General features: G+C 42.7%; 1 protein-coding gene across 1 annotated transcript in view; it reads left to right on the forward strand.

Moving 5' to 3' along the window:
• The first annotated feature begins 12,667 nt into the window (after positions 1-12,667).
• SLC7A10 (solute carrier family 7 member 10) overlaps positions 12,668-25,506 on the forward strand; it is a 40,475-nt gene continuing 27,636 nt past the window's right edge. The window contains exon 1 of the mRNA XM_058813480.1: positions 12,668-12,761. Within this exon, the coding sequence (XP_058669463.1) occupies positions 12,668-12,761 (94 nt within the window). The remainder of the gene's footprint in view (positions 12,762-25,506) is intronic.

A 25,506-nucleotide genomic window follows, 5' to 3' on the forward strand; every position in this document is an offset into this window, starting at 1 on the left:
AATACTGAGGACAAGGGAATGGATGTCAGCAAGGAACTGTTCTGTCTGTGCACTCTGTTCCTTTCCCTTCGAGTTAATAGGGACTAGAGCAAAACCTTTTGTAATGAACATAACAAAAGATGATGAGTTAGCCTCAAAGCAGTAATAAAAAAAAAAAGAAGAACTCTTATAATAAAAAATGCATTCATACAACTGGGTTTTATTATTTCCCACAGTTTTATTTTAATATATGACTCAGGGTGTGGAGATGAAGGTGTGATTCAGAGCAATAATGGGACTTTAAAAGCTTGTGCCACAGGGGTGGGCTAGGCCCTCTGGTTGCCATTTACAGGAAGCCTCTAGTCAAACAAAACTTCTAGCCAGGTCCACTTATACTTTGTCCATGTAAGATAAAATGCACATAAGGCATGGTGGGTATATTGGGAGGAACAGACAGGAGATATGTATATGAAGACAGAAAATAGTGTGACTAGAAATTAGCAGAAATGAAGGCACTAACCTTTAGATGTTGTTAAATATTGGTAGCATGTAACACCAGATAGCAGAAAGAACACCCAGATGCATGTTGGTTCTTAGACCATGCAAAGTGTTGAACCATGCCCCTTAGGAGCTGAGCAGCCTGCAATCCTGCACCACACGGTGCCATCACTGCTGGGTAACCAAAGAGAAGGAGGTGAAGCATGCAGGTGTTCATCTTGGCTCTGGCCCTCTGCACACACCTGTGATTGCTCCACTGAGAATCACCAGCACAGCAGAAAATTGTGCTTTTCTTCAAGAGGTCATCTTAGGAATTGTCTGTGGAAAGAAGGAGATGTTGTTGGTGAATTAAAGGAATAGATCAAGCCTCAGAAGCAAGTGCAGCATTCAGCTACAACAAATTTAAACAATATTCTTTGACTTGTCACTGGCTTTCCCAAAGCCCCAAAGATCTGGTGTGAGCTCAGTTTGAATGGCCAACAGCCCAGATAGAAAAACACCATTTTGTCTGAGTTGTCAGCAGCTTCCTGAGCTATTCCTAAAACACTGTGGGATTTGACTTAACAATTTGAGACTTTCCAGCTGAAAAGGTTCCATGTGCCACAGTATGGACCATGGTTCCAGCTCAACAAAGCACTTAACACATTTCATTACCAGCACTTGCTGAACAGGCTGTTGTCCTATAGTTCTACAGGTAATACAAGGTCTAAATTATCAATATTTCCAACACTATGCATCATGCTGTGCCAGATTCCTGCATCTCAGTACTTTAGGACTAACTCTTGAATACTTTTGAGTAGGATTTCCCAAGAAAATGAGAATTTGCAGTCGTGCTATGTGTATGCCTGTCTGTCCACATCTTCCAAGTTTGAAAGGAGTATGAAAGGTGATCAGGAGGCATGTAAGCACATAAGGAGGGTATCAAGAAAGGGATTCTAAAGGCAGAATAATGAAGAAAGGGAGAAAGAAGACACTGAAATTACAGTGAAAAAGCAGCAATCTTTGACAGATCAGTGAGATTACCAGTAAAGGAAGATCTCCAGATTCTGGCCCTCCTTTCTGTTAGGGACAGAACCTTTCATAGTTTACAAACTCCCCTTCCTTACTCTTCTGTACCAACTCCATGTGAATACCAACACCCAACCAAAACTGCATATTTCCATGAGACTGATGTGATCACATGAAGGATCGCTAGCCAAATGCACACACACACAGAGAATAGCCCAGCTGCTTCCAACATAATCTTCTTATCTGTTGGTGAGTTGCTCCAGAAAGAAGAAATGTCCTGCCTTGGAGAATCTTCTGATTCTACTTGCATTTGTTCAGGCTGCTCCCTATTTGGACTGAGGGCCCTCTCCACTCTCAGTAACTCTACAGAGAAGTGCAGCCAAAAAATCTCATTGCACCCACCCACCTCCTGAATTTCATCAGGCCACAGAGCCTAACCTCTTCCAAAGGAAAAGGGCAAGAAGGAGAAAAATCTGATGCTATCATCAAAAATGTTTGTGTGGTGATGCACTCCACAGCAAATCCCCTTCCCCTGCAATGATGCTGTCAAAGCCTAACACAAAGAAAAGGCATCCTGTGCCTCCTCTTGAAAAGGTCCATCACTGGTAATACCAAAGGATAATGTAATATATACAACTCTCCAGGCAGATTGCCACAGGATGGAAACATCTGGTTTAGAGGTAGGCAACCAAATCCAGAGAGGTAAGAACCTAGATCACATTTTGCACCAGTATCTGAGGGTCATTCACTGTTGTGTGGGCTGGTGCACATAGCAGATGTGAGTGAATGGGCTCACAGGCAATCCTACCTACACACAGCATCCCTGCTCCCATGTAGCTTTTCCTTAAACACAAATTGTTCCTACTGGGAAGCACTCACACTCAAGGCTGACATTTAAAAATGCCCCCCCAGAACTGACAGAAAACCAGCAGTGCTGCAGCACTCTTGCAATCTATATTCTTCAAGCACTGAGAGGGAAAAAAGGTCTGGTGGTGCTGGGCGAGTGCACTTGAACAGGTGTATCATATTATCTACATCTCACTCCTGCTCTGCTTTATGTGTTAACAAAAAAAAAGCAACAAAAAAGCTCAAAAGCAGCCCCAGTCCTTTTTGTCTGAGTGCACCTGTACCCTGCAGCGAGCAGAAAGGAGGGGTAGGTGGATGACCCAATGTACTTGCGAGAGCCTGTCATCTCTGTCTCAGCAAATTCTGGGGCCTGCCTTTGTCATTAGTGGGGAAGCCAAGCCCAGGTTTTAACTTCCTTGCAGCTCTGTTTTCCCTCTTCACCAGAGAAAATTATTTCATAAAAATTATTCCAGCAGGTTTACAGTGTAGTTTCTGTGAACTCATTTAATAAGTAAGTACTGGAGGGGACATGTGTGAACTCCAAGTACAATGCACTTGTTATGATCTGACTTAAACCCAGAGGAACAAAGAAAGCTAAGTCTCTATGTATAAACCAGAAGGAACTTTGAAGGTTCCAAATATTCCCATAAACTAGATTAAAACCAAACGAGATTAAATGTTGATGCCAAAAAATTAATATGTTTTATTTAACAGTAAGGGAAGCAAAGAAAAAGAAAAAGTAGAGAAAAGTTTAGAAAAAACCAAGGTTACTTTAAAAAGCATAGTTTAAAAAGCATAGGATAGGTGCTGCTGGGAAGGGATGGGGGAGCAGAGAAAATTTTTGTCCTTTTTTTTTTTTTTTTTTTTTTTTTTTTTTTTTTTTTTTTTTTTGTTTGTTTGAAGTGTCTTATCTGCCGTCTCCGATCTCTGGAATGGGCAGCCCGTCCGCCTCCGGGAGGCAGGAGCGGTGCCAGATGGCGGCAGCGAGCCCCGGGCTGCTCTCACCGCAGCAGCAGCAGCAGCAGCAGCAGCAGCAGCCGGGGTTCCACAGCTCGCTCCTCACTCCGGGCCAGCGCTGCAGCACCGGGGGATCCTCGGGCAGGCGGCATCGGCTCCCGGAGGCCTCAGGCCATGAAAGGTCAGGGGTTCTGCCCCTCGCTTTCCCCTCCACATGTTGCACCGGTTTTGCCTTCCTTTTAATGAGCCTCATGGCGAGCTACCCGCAGTCCGCACCACACACAGTTCTTAGGTGTTCAAGAGTGGTGATGATAAGCAGATTTAATGATGAAGTATTTTCGGAAAAAGCACTTTTTGGAGCCTTTCTTACATCACTTAAACCAAATATAGATTTCTGTTTGTAAGACAACTCTTCATCTTGCAGACAGATTTGCTCTTGGACAACAGGGGAATCTACTTTATTTGTGGTTCTTTGTGCACAAATTCACTAATATTCACATTAAGTGAAGAGCAGGATACATGTTCTAACTTTGTTATTCTTCTCAGAAATTATAATGTTGTACAGATAAAAAGTGTTATAATTTCCTTACTATTCCATTATCCAATAGATGCACCAGCTTATTAAGAGAAGTGGGAATAAAAAGCATTTCTGTATTTCAGAAAACCTAGTGTGCCAAACTGCCTTCCCCATTCTCTGAAGTACACAGCAAAACAAGGCTCTGCAATGGAGCCTTCACACAGGCAGCCCTGTAAAGCACTTTGTGTGACACCACTGGACACCTTGGGTACAGGAATGTCATCTGTGCTGCACAGGTAAGGAACACACCTTGGCAGGAAAGGGACAGCTGAGACATGACAGCTTTTCATTGAACTCCTCAGGTGGAACAGGCCATAGAAGCACACCTTATCTCTCCCAGGGAAATGAACAGGCTGATACAAAGCCTCTCACCCAGGGCACACAGTTCACAGGCCTTTTAAAAAGCTGTTCCTTTCTGTTTCTCTGCTGTTAACATCCTACAGCTGAGTCCCAGTAACTGCCTGTGTAAGCACTTCTAGTCAGTTCTAGGGCAAAATCAAACAAGTTCATTCAAACCACTGTCAGGTGGCTCAGCTAACTTGTTTTATTTTGTCCTGGACTCAGGAGTGTTCACAGGTCAGGAAGAGTTGAGAGGGAGCTCTAAAATCCTAGATGAGGCATCCTAAGCATTGCCCTTTGAAGGCAAAGCCAAGACAAGGTAAGTTAAGCACCACTGACTTTACCTTAACAAAATCAACTATCAGGACACAGTATTCAAAAAGGCAGGAGACAGCAGTGTACCCATCATGTCTCAGTGGTAAATCATTGAAGCAGCAGTCTGGAGATTTCCTCTGGCAGCTGAGTTGCCCCCTGCGTGCAGAAAGCTGCCCTGCCCCAGCACCTTGATCACAGGCCCACAGCACAGCCACAGAGCCATGCCTTGGGCCCCACAGAGAGCAGAACCCACACTCCACTTCCCAAACCATTGTAGGAGCCCACAGAGCACCCAGCATGAGCAGAGTCAATAGATCCAAGCTGTGCTCACATGAGGCTGGAAATGAAGCAGTAGGTATGGCTTCAGGTAACTTAGATACAACAGAAACACAATTCCAGAGCTAATGCCATTAGCAAAACTAATGTTACTTAAATTCTTTAGCACAGACTATACCTTTTCTGTGGATCCTGGAAATACCTAAATATATATATCTAGATAGATAGATAGATAGATAGATAGATAGATAACCTATGGATCATGGTAGTAATGGCTGGTCTCATCAACCTTCATGCCTTCATTCAAATTATATCTGAGCCATACTCAGACTGGGAGAACACATGGCAGGATGATCCCCATCCTCTGCTTCTCTTATTTTGCTTCTTCATCATCAAACATGTATACATGAGTGCCCAGCCAGCACTGGAACATGGCCCAGCTGCCCTCACAGGGCTGAATTACCCCCTCAGTGGCATACATGAAATTGTGCTTTAAAAATAGATGCTGAAGGATTACTGGGGGGGAGGGGGGAGAAGTAAATGACAGCATGAACCCAAACCCACTTACACAAGCCTTTTACTGCTACAGTAATTTTAAACTTAGATGCCAAACTTCAAAAGTAAGTACTTCCAAGAATCATCAGAGGAGGCAATTGAGATCACATTTAGTGTAAAACAGATCCAGAGTGCCATCTAGTGCACTTCTGTGACAAGAGTTCTCAGAGAGGGCTTTATGTGAGTCGAGGTTTTTGTGTCTGATGGGGAACTTCTTTCAGCAGATAAACAGGAAGTGGCAGAGATGAACTAGCTTCCTTCAAACTAGAGCTTTTAACTCTGCCAAATGTGTTATGTTCATAAGCTAAAGATATAAAATTAGAGCCAAGTTTTAATTGTGATTAAATTAAATTTAAAAACTGTGTAACTAGTTTTTAAAAAATAATAATTAAAAATGCTCCTCTTGATTTAATTATTCAAAATATACTGGCAAGCCAGAAAGAAATTTCTGAGTGATTCTCCTAGGATCTATCCAGGGACCAATATAATTCACTTTGAGTTACAAAACAGAGACTAAAAATTCATGGATTCACCAAATGCAGAAGTGAGGAATAAAATTCAGGACAATCTCAGCTGGCTGGTGAAATGGTGTAAAGTTAGGATGCTAATGTTTAGCTGAAAAGTGGGGCAAGAAGAAAGAAAGGATCTAACATCCATACCCATGCAGGACAGGGAAGGGCAGGGTAGGTAAGAGGGAAAGGACTTGGTGGGTCTCTTCCTTCTGTAAAGGATATTTAAAATTTCCAGTGAACCTCAAGCTAAATGCCTGAGTCAACAGGCACAATTTAGATTAGTGATTTGAGACAATCTTTTTGCTTTTTATAGTGGTGAAATGTTGAAATACTACAGTGTTATCAGAGAGCTTTAAAAAGATGCATAAAACAAGTGCTTATTCTGAAATTGATCATCCTTTCATTCCCTTTCACCCTGCATTTCAAGATACTCTCATAACACAGCAAATGAGGCAATGCTTAATTCAATCTAGGTTCTTTCAATAACTCTGCCTCCAGAAACCTCATTCATCAACAACCCACAAATAACTCTACACATAATTTACTTACACTCATCTACTTATGAGTTGTCATGAAATGTCTTTGAAGGGAGGATAGAATGATAGAATTTGAACATTAAATGACCCGTTTCATGTAGATGGAAATTTAGAAATAGATTTTTGCACAGATATATATGTATCTAATGGTATCTAAGTATCTAGCAGTTCATACCTGATGAATTATCTACCTAAAAGACAGCAAACACTCCAGTCACCAGAATCTACAGATAAAAGTGTGCTGTTCAAAGGATGTGAAGCAGCTGGCCCTGAATTTTCTGCACTTTGTCAAAATACTGTCCTTTATAGAAGCTATGGAGTTATCAACACCAGGCAAGCCCCTGCTTTGTATAAGACCAACATTCCTGTTAGGGGAGAACAAAGCACAATGACACTGCCTATAGAATGTCCTGAGATTCCCAAATTGCAGAATTCAAGTTCCCAGATCCTGCAGAGGGCCATGGAACCATTGCATCAGTCAGTGCAAACAGCCAGCCCTACCTGTGCCTCTTCCCAGTGCCCAACAAATGCAGCGCACAGCAGAATTCAGAAGGTGTACACCATTGCCTGCTGGAGTCCAAGCATTTGGACACTGCTCTCAGGCACAGGGTGGGATTCTTGTAGGTGTTCTGTGCAAGGCCAGGAGTTGGACTTCAGTGATCCTTTGGAGTCCCTTCCAATTCAGCACAGCCTGGGATTCCATGAGCCTCTTTAACATAATGCCAGAACAGTCCCACAGTTGAGGGAACCTCTCTCCTGCTGCCCTGAGTACAGAGAAGAGTGGCTACCCACCATTAAAGCTACTCTGGACATTTTCCTACTTTACTGAGTTAGAGAAAAAGATTCTGCTTTTCCTTTTCAAACACACATCCCTCATTTTCTTGTGTGGGTATTGGGGAGTCACATAGCAGTCACACACTCTTCTTGTGTGGGTACTGGGGAGTCACACAGGAGTTACATACTCTTCTTGTGCAGGCACTGGGGAGGCACAGAGTAATCACATACTCATGGGCCTTCTTCTTCTACAGCTTTCTGAAACAGATGTAAAACAGAAAACAGTACCAGAAATGCAAAGGTCACCGTTTTTCACCTTTGTCTTAGAGACTGAACACAATAGAGAAAGATGATGGAGAGCAGGATGCTTTCAACAAGTAACTGATCCACCTGCACCTGGGCTTGATTTAGGTGTTGGGACTCATCCCATTAAAGTGGAAAGGCTTCCTAGGAGTTCCTCCCACTGATGTCACTTTCCTATAATGGGGTGGCCTTCTCCTGTTTGTGTTCTTGTTTAATCCTAATTCTCCCCAAGTTTCTGCCCTGCTACAGAAGTGTGGAGAAACACAGAGAAACAGCAATCCCATTGCAGTGGGAGCCCAAAGGCCCAAATCAGCTGCAGGGGTGGCACATCCTAACTAACCCCTCTAACATGCACTTGTGCAGGGCACATCCAGAGCACAGCTGAGATCAGTCTCCCACATTCCATATGAGCCTTCCACAGACACAGCATGGAAAACCTTATTCACAAGTCTATTAGCAATTAAGAAACGCTTTACAATCCCATTAGTCTCCAAATTTCCTTTTGCTAAGCCAACCAGCCCACTGTTCTATTTAACAATATACAACAAACACGTCATTCTTCCAAGTAACTGTTTCCCAGCTGCTGTTCATGGAGCCCATTACGTTCAAAGTTGAATTGTTTTAATAACTCTTGTAAGTTTCAGTTTTGTAAGGTTTTAGGAAAACAGAAATTTGTGTAGATGGATACAAAATGGAGTGAGACTGCAAAACTACTGCTATCATGGAGAATCTTTATATTTCTTTAAGCTTGCTTCCTTTCCATATATCAAAGATCACATTCATTTGAAAATTCAGTCACAGCATCCCTTCACAAATAGCATATTAAATTTCCTTTTATCTTTCCAAAATACAAAACTCAAATTGCTATTATTTACTTCTCTTTTTTTTAGGCATAAGTAGCAATGAATGAAATAACTCATTCCAACAACTTCAAGAATTTCTGTACATTTCAGAACATAAAGAAAATAAGGACAAAAATAGCAACAAAGGAGAATACATGCAAGCTTCACTGCATCCTCTCTATGCAGTTGCTATGCAGCAATTGCCTTCCCACAAAGAACTTTGGCTTTTTTGCTTTCTAACGTTTTGTCACTCAAGTAGATACAGTATGTTCAAATCCAAAACAATTTAAATGAGTTTTCTGCTCCAAGAGTTGCCTCAGATAACTACTAATTAGAACCTACATGCCCTCTGACTTGCTCATTTTGAAACTATATTAACAATAGGACAAAATACACAACCTAAATAAGCCAACACCACCAGAAACTGAGAAAAGTCCTCTCTTCACCCTCATGCAAAAACCACAGTGTAGCAGGCAGGCACTCAGCCTGAAAAAAAAATAGGAAGAAAATAAAGAAAGAGCGTTTTTTGGCAGTTAATGTGGGCAACCTTTGTCACTGCTGTCTTTTCCAACAGGTTTCTGGCTCACTGCTGTTTTACACTCCAGTGTTCTGCTATGGATGTGGGCATATTGAAAACTTGGGTCATAAACAGCCACCTGCTTAATCCTTCACCAGTAGTAAAACACTTAAAACTTTGAAAAGGAAAGTAAATTATTATGCACACCCTGGGAAAAGAATCAGTAAATCAGTGTTCTTTATATGGATTTAGGGAAAGAATTTGTCCTGGGACAAATGAGAAAAATAAAGTTCTCTAGAGTGGTCCAGGACGACAATCCTAAATTAAGTGAGTGGCACAGATTTCTTGGCTGCACCCCTTGCCCTTTAATCCATAGATGAAATCAGTCTCACGTGGCAGGAAGGGACTGTGCTGCTGCTGCACAGCCACCATCCTCCTTCATCACCCCACAGCTGCACCCAGAACCCCACGTGCCCACCAAGCAACCAGGCTACACTGCCCACAGGGTCCTACTGCATTAGGCAGGATGTTCTGGCAGAGATGCCACAAAGCAGCACCTGTGAAATTAATGCTAAGCTTCTTGAGAAAAAGGTAAATGTATACCTTATACTGCTGCTTTTATAGAAAGGCTTACTGATTTTCAGAGGCTGAGGCTTGTTTCCTACTGCTCTGTTTCTGAATGAACTGCCTCACTAACCACTTCTAAAATGTCCTTTTGTTGGATGACTATGTGATTTTTATAAGAAAGTTTACAAGAAGAGTTACTTTTTGGACTATATAAACAGTACTACTGTTCTCCTTTTAAAGACCACAAAATACATACAAAGACTGGGCAAAGTCCTCTCAAATGGACATTTTTAAGGTCCCTCCTCAGGCAGGCAGCTGAGTGTTGGGTCTGCTGTGTCAGAAGCCCCTGGAAGCACACCTTGCCCAGCCACAAAAGCTGCCTAATCCTCCTGGGAGCAGGGGCACAACGCTGCCCTCAGGGATCAAACAAACCAGGATTGGTGCTGAAACTGTAAGGTGTAATAGACAATATCCTGCCATCTAAGCTACACTGAGATGTGGCAGCTCATTAATGTTTTTGCTGCCAGAGGTTTCACTGGGATGAAGCTGAGATTTCACCCCATGGTTCTCCAGTGCCAGCTCTTGTAGCCTTGTTCAAAAGGCACCCGAGGTGAAACTGGATAGCAAGACAAGATGCTTTAAGGTTCCTCTGCTTTTCACAGCTGTAATGGTTTGTTGACTGCCTCTCCTAAGGAGAGATTTCTGGTACCTTTCTGTTAGGTTTTTCCTTCTTATTACCTGTTACATCGGTAAAGTCACTTAGTTGTTCCTCTTGGCTTTCAGTAAGGAAGAACAATTACAAAACAAAATATTTCCTATCAGCAAGGAAGAGTACACACAGGCACAAAAATATTTAGCATTTTCCCTGGGAAAGCCCTATAAACTGGCCAGAATATTTTTTTAAAAAATCCTACAGCTACTTATCAGTTGATTTGAAGTTTATTAGAGTTAATTGAATTCTAGTATGCATTTCCATCACCCCACGGCCAGCAGGCTCTGTTGCTCACTAATCAGTAGAAGAGGGCTGACTGGGATTTCTATCACACAAACTTCAGAGCAAACCAACACTTTTACCACAGCCAGAGAAAACAAGTGCAGTGTTATCCTTCCTAAGTGTCATTCATTTAACAGATTGTGTGGGTTTTCTGTAAAGGTTAATTAAACCTAAATTTCATTAGGTTCTTGAAACTCAGTAGAGTTAGAAACACCATTCATTCACATATTTCTTGACTTTTGTATTTTTTTAAATGATGTTCAAACTAATTTTTGTTAGCTTTTACAAAAGAAATAGACTATCATAGAAAACTTTCCCAAAATACATTATTTTGTCTATATAAGCCAAGCATGTAGAGACTTTCAGAAGTACCTACTAAAATATACATGGCTTACTAAGAAACAAGGCTATGAAGCAATCGATTAGGGCAGCTAAAAGAAACACCCAATACTTCAGGTTACTTTTGAATACCTGAAACTTTGTTTCCAGTCTTTGTATATATATTTTGTAGTCTTTAAAAGAAGAACAGTAGTACTGTTTATATAGTCCAGAAAGTAACTCTTCTTGTAAACTTTCTTATAAAAATCACATAGTCATTCAATAAAAAGGACATTTTAGAAGTGGTTAGTGAGGCACTTCATTCAAAAACAGAGCAGTAGATCAACTTAGGAAACAAGCCTCAGCCTCTGAAAATCTGTAAGCCTTCCTATAAAAGGAGCAGAATAAAGCAGCAGTATAAAGTAAAATCGCTTACAATTATCAGCTTTCTAAGAATAATCCACGGATTTTCTCAAAAGGCTTATCAGTTGTCATAGTTTTCATTGTGAAGACAACGAAAATCAGATTGGTGTCACCACAGAAACCTCCCAACTTCCTTCACTGGGGTGAAAAACCAGACATTGCCTGTCCCACCCTGCCACAACCTCGCCAGTTTGCACTGGTTGTTTGTCCCACTGGTGCACGTTGTCAGTTACCACAAAATCTTCCTAGGACATGTTTCTAACCTGTGCACTTTCAGAATAGGTCACCTACACGGGGGTCTTCTCTGAACACAGAAATGGCCTCAGGAAGGTATCTTCATCTTATAAACATCGTATAAACACGGTGTAATCTTAGAAACAAGTAACGATCTGGGCATTCCCATCAATAAACCCTTGGCTGTTATAACTTGAGGGAAGAGCCCAGGTGTCCAAGCTACGATTCAGCTTTTGGATATCGCATGAGAGCAGACTTCATTCACTGATATTCTTGTGAAGGCAGTTTGTTCACAGAGCAAAGATTTGCCAAACGCAGATCCCAACATTTAAGCTCCATCCCCTGTGTGAAGAAAGAAAACATTTCTTTCTTTATGTTCCCCGGCAGATACCCCCAGCTGTAGCTCGTCAGCAGCTGCTCCCGGCCCGGCGAGACCCGCGGGGCTGTGCGGGATACGGGAGGGAGCCATGGCAGCCCCTCAGCCCCGCAGGGATGTGGGGGACACGGGAGGGAGCCATGGCAGCCCCTCAGCCCCGCAGGGATGTGGGGGACACGGGAGGGAGCCATGGCAGCCCCTCAGCCCCGCAGGGATGTGGGGGACACGGGAGGGAGCCATGGCAGCCCCTCAGCCCCGCAGGGATGTGGGGGACACGGGAGGGAGCCATGGCAGCCCCTCAGCCTCACAGGGATGTGGGGGACAGAGCCCCGGACAGAGCCCCCGCAGCCTCTCAGCCCCGCGGGTGCGGAGGAGCCGGTGCGAGAGCCCTTCAGAAGTGTCAAACAACGTGGGAAGAAAGAGCGGAGAAACTTAAGTTAAAAAGTACGGAAAGCAGCCAATCTCGGGCATTGCCGTCTTGGTTTTAACTCTGGCAGTACCGATGACAAGCAATAAAACGTTTATTCTGTAGGTTATCGCACCACCTCAACTAACAGAGCCCAAGAGGAGGCGGTGGCCCCGGAGCCCGCTCGGGGCGGCTCTGCCAGGGGGCCCGGGCACGGCGCCAGGCTGGCTCGTGGCGCCGGGCAGGACCCGCTGCCCGACACGCCGAATGTCCGAGCGCAGCGCTCGGCGTTGAGCCCTCGCCGCACAGCGCTGGCTCTGCTGTCCCCGCGGCCCCTCGGGAACGCACTGGCAGGAGCGGAGAGCGGCCGCGCCCCGAGTGACCGCAGCCCTCAGGCACCGCCACCCTCAGGGGTCCCGCGGCCCGTCCGGCCCCGTCCGGCGCGGCCCCCCCGGCTCCGGCCCGAGGGGCGGCGCATGCGCGCGGGGCCGCGGGGCAGAGCAGCGCGGGCAGCGATGGCCGGCGGGGAGCAGCGCTTGCCCGGCGGCCCCGAGCGGGTGGCGCTGAAGAAGGAGATCGGGCTGGTGAGCGCCTGTGCCATCATCATCGGTAAGGGCACCGCTGACAGCCCTGACACTGGGCTGTGCTGCCGCTGCGGCGGGGCTCGGCACCGGCCGGCGCGGGGACAGGCGATGCGCGGCTCCGCGGGCAGGTGTGCGGCACCGGCCGGGGACAGCGCGCCGCTGCTCCGTGCGGCTCGGCCCGCGGCGGGATGGGCGGCGAGGGGCTGACACCCGGTCCGTGCTGAGGGGCCGGCCAGAGTGAGCCCCTCTGCCCAGCCGTTCAGCGAGCGCCAAATCGCGAGGTGTCCTAAAGTCTGTCCTGATGCCCGGTGAGCTGCTGAGGCTTCTGCGGCGCTCGCTTATCAGGCTAAACCAGGTTGATTCGTCTATTTGAGATCGGGCTCTGCGAAGTGCAGGTGGCAGCGCGGGCTCTCGGAAGGCAGCGCCGGGCTGTCCCGGAGCCGCGGTGGCGGCAGCGCCAGCTGGCAGCGGTGCTGTCCCGCAGCAGCCGTGGCTGGCACAGCGGTGCTGTCCCGCAGCAGCCAGCGGTGCTGTCCCCAGCAGCCGTGGCTGGCACAGCGGTGCTGTCCCCAGCAGCCGTGGCTAGCAGAGGTGCTGTCCCGCAGCAGCCAGCGGTGCTGTCCCCAGCAGCCGTGGCTGGCACAGCGGTGCTGTCCCCAGCAGCCATCGCCGGCGCAGCGGTCAGCAGCGGGGCTGAGCTGCTGCCCCCGTAACAGATCAAAACTGGGAAATTGGGGCAGCTCTGTCCCTCCGTGTGCTCCATCACTGCTGGGGATGTGAGAGCAAGGAAGATTCGCCCAGGTCAATAAAAGCAGCCTGTACTAACGCAGTCAGCCTCCAAACCCCGCAGGAAGACCCTGCCGTTCTGTCACCAGGACCCGGGGACAAGGCTGGCAGTGACAGCTGTGTCAAGGTGCATGGCAGCACAGGGAGGGAACAGCGGGCACAGCAGGACCTGCCACGTCCATGGGAATGCTCGGCTCAGTGGCAGAACTGCCTGGACACCCCCATGTGTCTCTGTGATTGATGTCACCAAGCTTGAGGAAAAGGACTAAACTGGTAGTGATCACAGTGCCCTACTGCAATTTTATGCTCTTAGTCATGTATGCCTCTATATGCAATGTAGGTGGATATGGTCTTGCAAAAAAAAAAAAACAACTTCAGTGCCATTGAACAGGATCATTGTGAACAAGGGTGTTATATGAAAGGAAAATGTTTCAATCCATTCCCACAGTGAAACACTAAAATCTGTATCTGCAGTTTTTGGGGAGATGTGTTCTACATATCAAAGATACCTTTATTTTGAATCCCTCAGCATATTTAAGGGGGAAATCTCGGTTCTGGATCTCAGTGGAGCTCAGATGACCTTGTGCTAGAGTGAAGTTTTGAGTGCTGCACTCTGCTGTAGGTAAGGCACTTCCAGGGTTAGGAATTCCCCGAGTTGCTATTGGCCATAGGGAAGATTTATGGCATCTCTGTCATTTATTAGGTATGACAGAATGGTACCTTGAGACTGCTACCCTTCTCTCCCAGTCAACCTTTCATCAACCTTATTTGCCATATCCTGCAAGCAGAATTCATATATGTCATGCCTGTCCAAAATAAATCTTGTGAAACAGCTTCTCATCTAATCAGGGACATTTGAGCAAGGAAATGCACTGACATTTTTGACAAACTGTAGTACTCTCAAGTGGTCTAAGTGTTAGAGAAGGTTATCTGCTTTGCCACATAAAGCCTGAAAATTCTTCTGCCAATTTCCCCATATTTTCATAGAAGACATTTGAAACACAACCATAGGATCCTATTTTTTAGTTTGATTTGTTTGTGTGCAGATGCATGAAGTTATATCATGTATCAAAGACTTCTGTAACAAAGTGGTATGTAGTAGGAATAGTTTGACTTTGTAGGTGCCACTGCATAAAACATGACAACCTCAAATCAGAGGACACGAAATTACATCAGATAGGCTTGCAAGCCATTAGTGGAGTCAACTAAATGAAATCTTTTTTAAGGCTCCTTTATACAAAAAATAAACTAGTTCATCTATGTTGATATTCGGCAACAAGGTAACTCGCAAATTTTCTGTTTGATAGAATTTAACACAAGGGGAAGATTTATTTCCAAGTGATTGAATAGCATGGAAAGAACAGATGCAGTCAGTGTGTCAGAGCCTGTGGAACAGACCAAAGGACAGACCAGGACTTTTATGTCAGCCATCATACTACATTTCCTGGTTTGGAGTGGAGGAGGGAAATCCATTTCAAGGGTTTAGACATCAGATTCTAATGCATCCTGCAGCAAAGTCATACTGAGAACACCAAGAAAACCGGAAATCACTTGTGAAAAAAAACTCGTCTTGCTCTGTATGGACATAAGGATTATGCTTTCTTATTTTTCTTTAAATGTTCTTGCAGGTACAGAAAATGTATGAGCATATTTTAATATTATCAAATAGAAATTTGATGCTGTGATCTGCCAGCATTACACCAAATGTTCTGGTTTAGCTGACTGTTCTACAATTCTAATCAGCTGCAGGATGGATATAGAGAACTATAATCTTCTAATAATTAGGAAGAGGAAACATGAGGGAGTATTTGAAAAATACTGTAAATATGAGCTTATAAATACATTATTAATAAGTTTGTGGTTGCCTTCTATACACTAATTCTGCTTGTTTGAAATAAGGTATTGTATGAGTTGCAGAGCTGGGGAGTCAGTGCTAGGGAGGAATCAGCAGGAGTGAAGGAGAAGGTTTGGGGGTGGGAGCACGCTGTATTTGAGAATATTTCAATAATGGCAGGATGCAGTCTGTAGAATTTGCAGTCTGTCAGCAGTACTCCATCAGAGTTGCAGCCAAGAGAATCAAGGCAGCCTCTGTGGGTACCTCAGGTTAAACATCCAAGGCTGTTGAGCTCAGGGGGCTCAGCCTGCCCTGTGGTACAGGGCACAGTCTGCTTCAGGGAGCAGGGAGGGCACAGACAGCCTGCACCCTGCCAGTTGTGCTGAAGTCACCATGCCCTGTGCTAATTCCCTGGAAAACAGGTCTTACTTTTCAATCTTCCTGACATGTTTTGAATTGTTGGGCAATTTTCTTACTACTTTCACAACTGAGGTATTTATCAACACAATAAATTGCTATGCTGTCTTAATGCACTCACAAAACTTAAGCTTTCAAATTTTTATCCTCCTTTTATAGAGCTTTGAAAGGTTTTGCCATAAGAAATATCAGTTCATCTAACAAAAACTATGCAGAAAAAAACCCCATAATAAACTACATCAAATTAGGACTACATCCTTCCTATATCCACCCCATAGAACAGTCTCCTGATCTCTCTCAGCAGCCTAACTTTTGCACAACATAAATCTGTCTTTCATTACTTCATTTATATTTTTAAACTTGTTTACAAACAAGCCTGATCAGAGAAGAAGGCTATTTCCAAAGTTCATTTCACACTGAGGCAGAAGCCAGCTCTTCTGAGTATCCTGATGTAAATAAAGGTACTGAATACAAAACCCTTTAACTCCAAATAGAGACTGGTAGTCAATGACTGTAAAACTGAACAGTGTTTAGTAGCAGTAACAAATCTTTCTGGCAGTTCATCTCTGTCACAGAAAGAGCACTTTTGGAAAGTGCCTGAGACAGGCTGTAGAAACACCCAAACTGCTCTGTCTCAAAATTGGTTATGTACAGTGAAAACAAATAATCTAATGCACTCACATGCACTGCAAATCAATCTTGCCACTACTTAAATGAAGGGATACAGCTTAAAAAGTAGTGACATACATGTGTTATTATGTCCTAGATAATAACATAGAGATAGTATATCATTGTTTGAAATCCACACTAGATTTATTTGGCAGGCACAGAAATCAATGTTGTATTTAATTGAACAGTTATTTCATGCACATGCTTTCATAGGACTGTATATGTAATTAAGATTTTTTTATGTGTATTTTCTTTGAACACAGGCATCTTAGCTATACAGTGCCTCCCTTGGAGTCTTGCCTGTGCAGATAAAAAGCTAAGTAAAAATATCCATGACTTGATGTAATTTCTACCACATTCCATTGTTCTTTAGAAAGTTACAAGAACTAGAAAGTGCAGGCTGATTAATGTCTTAAAGCAGCCTGGTCCTTGGGTCTGAACAACAAAATTCACCATTCATATACTAGAAATGTATATTTAACTGTATACACAAATTGTATCTATAACACATGTAAAAAGGGTTGTTTAACTGTTTAATACAGATCAAGTAACATTATATAAAACAAACAGTTAAACATCTCTTAAAAGCTTTATTTATGTGGTTGTAAAACTGCATGAAAGTAGCCATAGGGTCATACTAGCATTGTGATGAAACCTGTTGTATATTCATGAATGATTTAATATCAGGTTATATGAGACTGACTAGAAGACTTACAAATTCAACTACAATGAAATATTTCAGCTAAAACTAAATACATCTTATTTTGCTGAGCACAGGCAGGCAAGTTATCTGCATCAGCTGACTTGGCATTGCTTAAAAAATGCTCATGGTACTTACTCTGCTCACACATGAATTTGATGTAAGATCCCTTATAAACTGGTTCCTGATTCAGGCCCAGTGATAGCAACAAAACTGTGTTCAGTGAGCAATATGTTCAACTTTTGCTAGTTCTGAAAGTAACTTTCTGGAATTTATCTGTCCAAGTGCCCAGATGACAGCACAGGCTTTACTTCCATCCTAGCTGACCCCATGACCTGGATGGTCTCAGCAGAATGCCCCCAAGCTCAGAAACCTCCTTCCATCAGAGATGCCTCCTTAGGCAGAGTTGTCCTGGCCTGTACTGCAATTTACTGCCCACACCATGGTAATCCATCAGGAGAACAACTGAGTTGCCTTGGTTATAATTATAATTATAATTGTAATTATATCTGCCTGTCATCATACTTATACAAATAATTGCATATGCATGTGCACAGAAGTTTTTATTTGCATAAATATCACTTCCCAGGGCTGCACCCCAATGTGATTTTCCTCCTTGTCAGTAACAAAAAGCCATTTGCCAGCCTCCCTGTGTGTCAATTAGCTGTCTCCTTACTGCTGTGCCCCTGCCATTCTGACATCCCTTAAAACCCCACAGATAGTCTTTGTTGGCAGAAACAGGATTCAGCAAGCTGCTAGCTTAACACTGGGGAGAGAGAACACGTGGAACTGGGAATTGCTTTCATATTCCTCTTTTCCAAGTGGAAATGGATAGGTGTTAATGCACAGTGCTTGCCGTGTCCTCTCTGGTCATGTTTCATGTTTATGTGCCACCATTTTTTAAGTGGTTTTGGTCAGTGAATCAGATCCATCTGTTAATCAAGTAACATTTCAAATCATTAGGAGATCATTTCTAGTCAGACCCAATGGACTTCACTGGAGCAGTACCCAAGTTACAGAACTGCAGCAGAAAGATGTATGAAAAAAGAAAAAGAGAACCACCACCCACATTACTAGATGATTTTTCCTGATTTCTGTGATCCTGCCTGGAGTCACAGAAAACAGTGTTGTTGCAGCAAGAATTTTCTCACTCTCTGGATCCGTGTGAGAGCATTTCACTTTTATAGCTAACTGAAGTTTCAGGACACACTTTTGTTTGGTGACTTGTGAGAGTAATACAGATTACACTTCAGTGCTTCTCTCTCTCAAAAAAAAAATGTTTCTAAACACTGTAGAAAGGAGTCAGCCTTCCTTATCTGTTACACACCTTGCTAACTAATATTTGAGCATTTAGTTCCACATGGCACTTACTGATGGAACACAAAGTAATTACAAATGCACAACTGGGGTTTTTTTTTCAGGGCAATGGTTCAGGATTGAGCTCTGGACTGTAATTCAGTGTCTTGTCCTCTCATAAATGCAAATTATGGTTTAGTAAAGTCAGCAGTCAATCTTTGTTGAGATAAATGGCACAGATTCCTTACTAGTGAGAAACCACAAAGACACTTTTGAGGGACTTGTGAATGATTTTTTTCCATATAGCCCAGAGGCTTAGGCTCAAATTCAAAACTACTGAAAATTACATGTCCACAGTCCATGTGTACATTTAAGCTGATTGGTGTCCATAATTTGGTATGGTACCCAACAGGAAAAAAGGTTCATACTGCTGAGAAAGATTGGATCCTGTAGCTGGAAGAAAAGAAAGCTGGAGATCACAGAGTCACAGAATGACCAGGTTGGAAGAGACCTTCAAGATCATCGAGTCCCACCCAGCCCCAACAGCTGAACCCTGGCCCCCAGTGCCACATCCAGGCTTTGTTAAACACACCCAGGGATGGGGACTCCACCACCTCCCCAGGCAGAACATTCCAGAACTTTATCACCCTTTGTGTAAAAACTTTTTCTAACATCCAACCTGTATTTCCCTCGGTGCAGCAGATGCCCAACCAAAATGCAAGTTACATTTATGGCATGATATTTTACATATTCCCATGTTCTTCAAGACTGTTCCAACCTATACTTCTCCATCAGAATTGTTTAGAGCAGCCTTTCACTTGAGTTTAGGGAGCTGAAAACAAGCTGCAGTTTCACTTGAAAGTAAAAACCATGGCAAAGTTCAAATTAAAGTTGGTCAAAATTCAGGGAGATTCTGCAGCTTACCTCTGAGAGTAAACTGACTTACAGAGGAAGTCTAAAAAGGAGCTGTAATTAGAAATTCCTGGGGGGAAGGGAGGAAAGAGCCCTAAAACTTTATAATTTTTTTTACTGAATATTTCTGGAGAAAGAAAAGGGTTTTATTTGTCCACAGATGTGCCTTTCTGCTGCAGTCTATATCAAGGAGAATTCAGCCTGTGAAGTCCCTCATGTTCAATATGAAGGGGAAAAAAAAGCTGAATTTGTATTTTTCTGCAATGACTGCCACACAATTCTGTTTCCAAGTCATTAGCTATCAAGCATTCATTGACTGATGGTTTTGGTTTGAATGGATTTAGTTTGGGTGAGTTTTTGCTAGTTTTGGGGGGTTTTTACCTTCTTACCTTCTAAAAAAAGTAGAAAATTCTGATTGAGACAGAGTGACTCTGATCACAAGGCTGAAGCAATGAGCTCTGCAGTGAGTGCCAGGAGTTCAGATGCAACAGCAACTCCTTCCTTGACAGATGAACTAACAAAGGTAGCATCCTTTGGTAAGTGTCTCACTCCTGATCTGGCAGTACAGTGCCTGCTTTCAGCACTGCCATAAATCTCCACTCGTGTTCCCTTTTCCTGTGCCTTGCAGCTCATTTCCTTCTAGCATAATGTGGCCTTTTCTGTTGAGAAAGTCTGCTCTGCTTTGGCAGGCTCACAACAAGCAGAAATGGTTTGGTGGAGGTTTAGCTTTTTTTTTTGTTTGCAGCTTTTCATGTGCCAAACTTTTCCTTTTGAGACCCTGGTTTTTGTTGTGCTGTGGGGGGAGTTTCTACTAGCTGCCACACTTTTTTGTCATCTTGATTGCAGCATGATAAAATGAGAAGGCATTTGTCAGTACTGAAGTGCCCCAAATATAAAACATCCTAACAGTGTTGTGTTATTCTGCTGGTCCTTAAAAACCCAGAACTCTCCCAAAGAGTTCTTTAGCAGATGTTCCATGGCAAGGAGCAGGGAGCCAGCAATCCAACATTGACTGAGAATCTCAACACCCTAATTCCTTTTAAAATGCTTGTAGCCCTCTCTGTACAGTGAGAGAGCATAGAGAATATGCAAGCTCTGTTGTCCTGCAGAGAAAAGATGTGTGTAGTATTAAATACATTTATTCATGTCAGCCTCCACAAAATATGTTTATGCAGTATTAGTTTATTCTCCTAATGTTTTCTTCTGGCACTGGCCTTTGCAAGTCAAAGTGAAAAGCAAGATTTGAAGAGTGATTGTCTACAGACTGTTCCATCCTCAGGAACTTGCAGGTGCTGGTTTTCTGATTGCAGGGTAATGCACAAACCAGTGTAGTGTTAGGGTGAGCTGTTTAAATTGTTCCTTCTAGACATGGTTCATCATCCCTTTCAGGCAATAGAGACAAATTCCACTGGATCCCAGAGCAAGGAAAGTGGTGAGGGCTATAGTGGTGATGTTTAGGCCTGAGGAATTTCTGTATCATTGAGTAATGGAATAACCCCTGGAGCTGAATTGCTCTGACTCATTGAACACTTTCTTTAGAATAGTACCAAAACTTACAGAAAACTAAAATCTTTTGGCATCTGAAAATCAAGTTGAATTCTTTTTTATCTGATCCTTAAATAATGGCGTAATCACACTTCAGATATGGGACCAAAATATCAACAGTGTAAAACATCCCATTTAAAAGCAGTAAAACTTCAGAAAGGTTACCTCTAACTGCAAGAAATAGGTCAGTGATCTGGATGAGTGGCAGTTTTTCTGCTGTGAAAAACAATAGCTCTTTCATCAGTTATATGAAGCTGCTTAATCTAGATCAGGCCAAACATCTTAAAACAGTATACCACAAAAAATGATGTCTGAACAACATAAGGGCCTTATTTACATCCAGGAGAAAACAAGTTAAGGAAGAAACTCACTCTGTTGAATACACTGGGTCAGAAAGGTAAAATCCACAATATTAATGTGATCTGTGGCAATGAAAGTCACAAGGCTGCCCACCACAAAATTATTAATTCACATGTAAGACTGATCAACACACAGGCATGTCAATTATTGTACATTAACTCTGGATTAGAAAATCCAAGGATGAGCATGTTCTAATTCACATGTGGCACTGATCAACACACAGACACGTTAATTATTGTACATTAACTCTGGGTTAGAAAATCCGGGGAGGAGCAGTCAGTGTAAAAAGTTGCTCTCTTACAGAGATGCATCCAGACAGTGGAAGACAAAAGCTGAGGTCTGAATATTGAAACACCTTCTCTGTAACACAAGGAGTTTTGTGAAAGGCCATTGCACTTGTGTACACATAAATGACATTATAAGCTACAGCTGTGACAAGAAAAAACATCCTTGCTTGGCTGGTCTCCCAGTTCCTGTGTCTTCCATCTTTTTGCTGTTAAATTGTGTAACTATCCTGAGAGGAGCAGAAAAAGCTATTAACAGGTGCCAGATATTCCAGGTTTTTAATGGTATTGTGCTGTGAGATTCCTCCTGGTCCCATGTAGAAGGCTGATGAATCCACAAGAGTTTTTTGCCTCCCTGCCCACCCATGCCTTGGAAAGGATCAATATATGTTTCTCCATAAACCTGAAGTTAATGACTGCCAAGGAATGAGGGCTTACAGCTTTAAAGTGTGTGCTTTTATACAATAAAAATTCATCCTTTTGGACAAAACACACAAGGGATCATTTTTTCTTAGGGAGTTGCAAGAAAAGGACTGACAAGAATGAAAATGTGGGGTTGAGTTCCTTGTCTGGATTATTTCAAAATTCTTTAGCAGCTCTCCTGAGAGCTTAATAGGACAGGATTTACTTGTTTGTTTTAAGGGAGGTCACCTCAGACTATATTTCATTTTGATTTCCCCATGGCTTATTTTTTTCTCTGCCCAAATTTTGTCCTGTTTTGATAGCAGACTTATTCGTTGCTATCTGGGGTTCTAAGCCTTGTTTTATCACTAATTTAAACCAACTCAGACAATTCTTATATCCTGAAAGGGTTAAGAAACTGTATCAGAAATGTCATTCTAGCTCTCCATAAATACAGGTTTCTTTTTTCTAATACTTTTAAATGCAGTCTGAAAACTTGAAAAACCATACATTTTGGAAACAGATAATGAATTCTTTTTATAAGAGTCTTGAAAATAGTAATAGCCTTAGTTAGTACAAAAGAGCAGAGAGTATCCAAGCTTGTTAAGCTTGCAAACACTGTACTTTGACTCAAGTAAATTTAAAAATAGCTGAATCAGTATTTTAAAAAATAAAGAAGTGTTTGATTCTGGTGCTGTCCTCACATGCCTAGCTTTTAGCTTGAAAGGGATTTCCATGTGTGTGATAGAATTAAAATATTTGTAATTTAAAAAAATCTGACAAAAAAGCTGACAAATCACATTTTTTGTACTCCTGCTAGTAGATCTTGTTGCAATTAAGCCATTTCTTATGGTAAACTCTGCCAGAAACCAGTAGGACACAATGTCTCCATGTTTTTTGGTTGTGGACAGGGCCAGTTCCCTAGCAACACAGCAAGATTTAAGCAGACTTTACAAAAGGTGCCCAATCCTGTACATATTACAAGTGCATACAGAAGGAACAGCTCTCCTTCACATGCTTGTGCTCCTGACAGAAAATTAAAGACCCTTTTCTTAACTGGTCCCAAGTCCCTCAAATCCTGCTGAAGGCATCAGGAGTGGAGGACTTCATTGCCTCATAGGCTTTAAATTAAATGAAAGCAGCTAGATGCAAACTCATTAATCCTTGATTGCCTACATACCTGAGCAAGGCTGGCAGTCAGAGAATGAGCCTTGCTGTGTTCAGCTGGCACAGCAGAGAGCAAAGCCAACAAGTGTAATCTGTTCTCATTCACTGAACTTACAGGGCCAGGCCCATTCCCTCATTGTACCCCAAATCCAAAAATGAGCACTCTTGTCACTGAGCAAACACAGCCAGGGACAGGAGCAGCACCCTCTGTTGGGGTGGGGATCATCCTCTGTTTCAGACAGGGAGAGGGGCACACAAAGGGAAACAGCAGCAAATTCACTTCTAGCCACCATCTCACAGAACATCCCTGAAAAGGTCTGTGAATATTCCATCTACTGAAATGCCTTTGTTTCCTTTGAGGCCCTCTGAAATAGTCTGAGGAACTCTTGGCTGAGCTGCTCAGAAGCACTAGAACTGAAAAACCAAAAACCAAGGAGAAAACCTCTGTAAAGTGACATTTGTAAAGAACATGCTTCAACCATAAGTCTGATACTTTAGGAAACCAGGAAAGCAGAAAAAAAGACAGATCTCCAACTCTTACAAAGCTAGAACAGAAAATGTGGATTATAAGCAGGGTCCCATACACTGTGATACAGGGATGTTCAAGTCTGTGTTAACATCTGTTTTGCAGGATTAGCTGATTTAATTCCATGTTTCTGTGTATTCAAACTATTCTATGAACAAGTTTTTCTGTTCAGGGGACAGGAGTGACATTCTTTTGATGAATTTTTTATACAGCTGATCAACTGCTTAGATAAACCTGTGACATAAAGACATCAGTGAGCAACATGAAGTCTCATAATTCTCAAGATACCTAATTTCAAAAGGTAGTTGTGATATCTGCAAATACAAGATTCATACATGGATAAGAATATTATATAGCAATTTTGCTAAATCCTGATCATATTACAACAGGTCCTTGAATTCCCAGATCAAAGATATTTGAGAACTGCAAGAAAAGCTGCCATTTCTTTTGGAAATCCAGGATTCTCTGCAGTAAAATTGTCTAAACAGGTTCTTTAAAATAAATCATATTTAAAAATAAAGTCAAGATACAAATCAGAACTGGTTCTAAATACATGAGGACAGCAACACAGCATCATAAGTGGTGTCTGTCAAAGTGTACACTGAGCTGGTGTTTGTAAATCTCATTTAAACTCAGGTTGAGCTGTTTACCAAAGTGCATTTTGAGTTAAGTGCAAGCTTTAAATCAGGTATCATTGTGCAATAGCTGTGCACACCCCAGGAAGCATAAATACCTTTTTTTTTTAATTTATTGCTTTTAAATTCCACCTCAGTTCATTGACCATAGCCTATCTTTGTATTCCTTGATAAAACAGAGATAAAGCCACTTAGAGATGTGAATGCTGAGATTACCATGCTAAGAGGTAAAACTAACACAGATTTACAGCCAGAAGAATGTAAACTCAGGAGATTGAATGATTTTCTTTTAGGGAGGTGTGAAACCTGCAACATCCCCAAGCTTTGCTAAGAAGTTCATGTCTTGTTTACATCTGCATCCAAAATAAGGTTGTGTAAGATCCTAGGCAGTGGCAGTAGACCTTACAGGAGACTCTAAATCAATCTTCTCAATAACATGAGCTATAACACAGCAGTTGAAGTATTTGGATGATTTGTTACTGCCATTTTCACATAGCTTTGTTTTAAACATGTATTGCCAGGAATTGCAATTCAGGAAGGCACTTTGAACATTTTAGCCTTTTACTATTCAGGGTATTATTGAAGAATAAGCTTTACCTTGAAAGTGTAGCATCCTGAAGTTCCCATTATATCCTTTCAGAAATCAAGGATGAAGTGATGCCTGGTTTAGAGATGCTCTTGATGGATCCCAAGTTTGCTGTGTAAGCACAGTCAAAAATCCACCAGCTAGCCTGAGGACACTTCTGCAGGGCTCATCCTTGTGGGATCAGAGCAGAAGGCATAAAACCCAGTAATTTGAGAGAAAATCAGAGGCAAGAGTGGGAATTAGGTTTTGCTTTATTTGCAGTTGAGCCATCAAGTTCAAGCTGTGTTTTTTTCTCCAGACCTGCTCATTCCTGTCATGCTGCCCCATAAATCCCCACAGTGTCCCTTGGCTGGTGCAGGGCACACATGGGTGTCTGGCAGCCATAGCTGAGGGTTGCAAGGACACCAATATGTGCAAACAAAGTTTTTAATTTGCAAGGAGGAACATTTTTCAGAGCAGAAAGCTGCAGAGGTAAGCAGGGAGTGTGGAGCAATGAGGGGGTCAGAGAAATGTGCCAACTTCCAGGCTGCTTTCTTCCTCTAGAGTCTACACCTGTCTGACAAAAAAATCCTTCTGTGTGCTGTGTAACTCTCCAAATTGCATCCTGATGTTTTATTTAATCTTTCTGATTTGGCCAATGGCACATCCTTA

This window comes from Ammospiza caudacuta, chromosome 13 (assembly GCF_027887145.1).
Source record: "Ammospiza caudacuta isolate bAmmCau1 chromosome 13, bAmmCau1.pri, whole genome shotgun sequence".
Lineage (NCBI taxonomy): Eukaryota > Metazoa > Chordata > Aves > Passeriformes > Passerellidae > Ammospiza > Ammospiza caudacuta.